The sequence below is a fragment of the Solanum pennellii genome, chromosome 10 (genome assembly GCF_001406875.1).
Source record: "Solanum pennellii chromosome 10, SPENNV200".
Taxonomy (NCBI): Eukaryota; Viridiplantae; Streptophyta; class Magnoliopsida; order Solanales; family Solanaceae; genus Solanum; species Solanum pennellii.
In genome coordinates, this window is record NC_028646.1 from 61,658,116 (window position 1) to 61,659,473 (window position 1,358).

At 26.7% G+C, this 1,358-nt stretch overlaps 1 protein-coding gene across 1 annotated transcript in view; it reads right to left on the bottom strand.

Moving 5' to 3' along the window:
• Positions 1–461, bottom strand: part of LOC107001439 (two-component response regulator ORR21-like) — a 3,933-nt gene extending 3,472 nt beyond the window's left edge. Inside the window, exon 1 of the mRNA XM_027912137.1 lies at positions 350–461. Within this exon, the coding sequence (XP_027767938.1) occupies positions 350–461 (112 nt within the window). The remainder of the gene's footprint in view (positions 1–349) is intronic.
• Between the last annotated feature and the right edge of the window lie 897 nt (positions 462–1,358).

Below are 1,358 nucleotides of genomic sequence, written 5' to 3' on the forward strand. Positions count from 1 at the left end.
TTTTCCTTTGAAAAATCATATACATTTTGATGGAGGAAGGTTATCGAGTGTGTAACATTCCTATAACATGAAAAAAAACGAAACAATCTAATTTGATTCTTCTATAAACACATAAAAAATTATTAATTAACAAAACAACATAAACAAATATAGAAATGGTGTTATGACATAAAGAAAAGATGAATACAAGATTTACTAGACAAAAAGTAAAATCTAAAAAGAATTCGAGGTTACAATCACAAGAAGTATAATGTCAATTAAATCTCTTTTGAAAAGGTAATCAAATCAATTTTATTTATATCAAAGAATCAAAGGTTTTGAGTTGAATATATATTTGTAAAGATGTCACCTTTGTAGTCACAGGACTTCATCAAATCCACCATTTTAGTGACATTCTTTGTTTCAGGATCAACTAGCACCACCCGAACTTCATCTACAATACCATAATAACCAGTTGCCATTGAATTTCTCTTCCTTCAGAAATTTGAGAAGAGGAGATACAAAAAGAAACTAATTTTCTCTATAGAAGCTTGAATTTATTGGATCCACATTTAACCCTTTTGAGGGTATTATATAGTAATTAGAGTGGTAGTGAGTATGTTTAAATAGTGGTTTAGTCCTTGTATTATAGGTTTAGGCCACTTTTAGTTCTGTTGTAATTCATTTGTACATAATTTATCTTTAATTAATATAATCAGTCGGTTCTGGTCCTCATACTAATGAAAGTTGAATATTTAACGGAGTCATATATTTTTACACCCTGTCTTCTTGCTCTATTAAAATTTGGACCAACATCTATGCTTCAGTATAGTTAAAGGTTTTTACTAGGATGAGCTTTTTACTGATTATCAATTAAAGATGTCATGATTAATGATCATCAACCGTTAATAGATTTGTTGTATTTTTATCTTCCTTCTTTTTTTTAATCCATATTTAGTTTAAAATTTCTCTTAATTATGTAATTTAATAACTCAAAAGATGAATTATTTCAACCAAAAGAATTGAAAATATTACAGTTACAAAAAGAATTGAAATCATTAATTTAAGACTTTGAAGTAAAAGGATAACAATGGACATCGGTAAATGACTTATCTTTTTATGTTGAAAATTGAAAGTACTCTGAGATAAATAACTCTTTGAGCATTTATACTTGGATCATGCCTTATTTTTTTCACCTTTTTATTTATTTTTTCTTAATTCTGTCAACATTTTAACTTCTGATAGTTTGAGAGATTACAATTGCACGTTTATATAATTGAAGGCTAGTGATGTTAAGTCAGAACTTTATAGGGGTAAAAACTAAAATATATGTATAATTCAAGGACCAAAATATATTTATATTTCCTACTTATAATTTT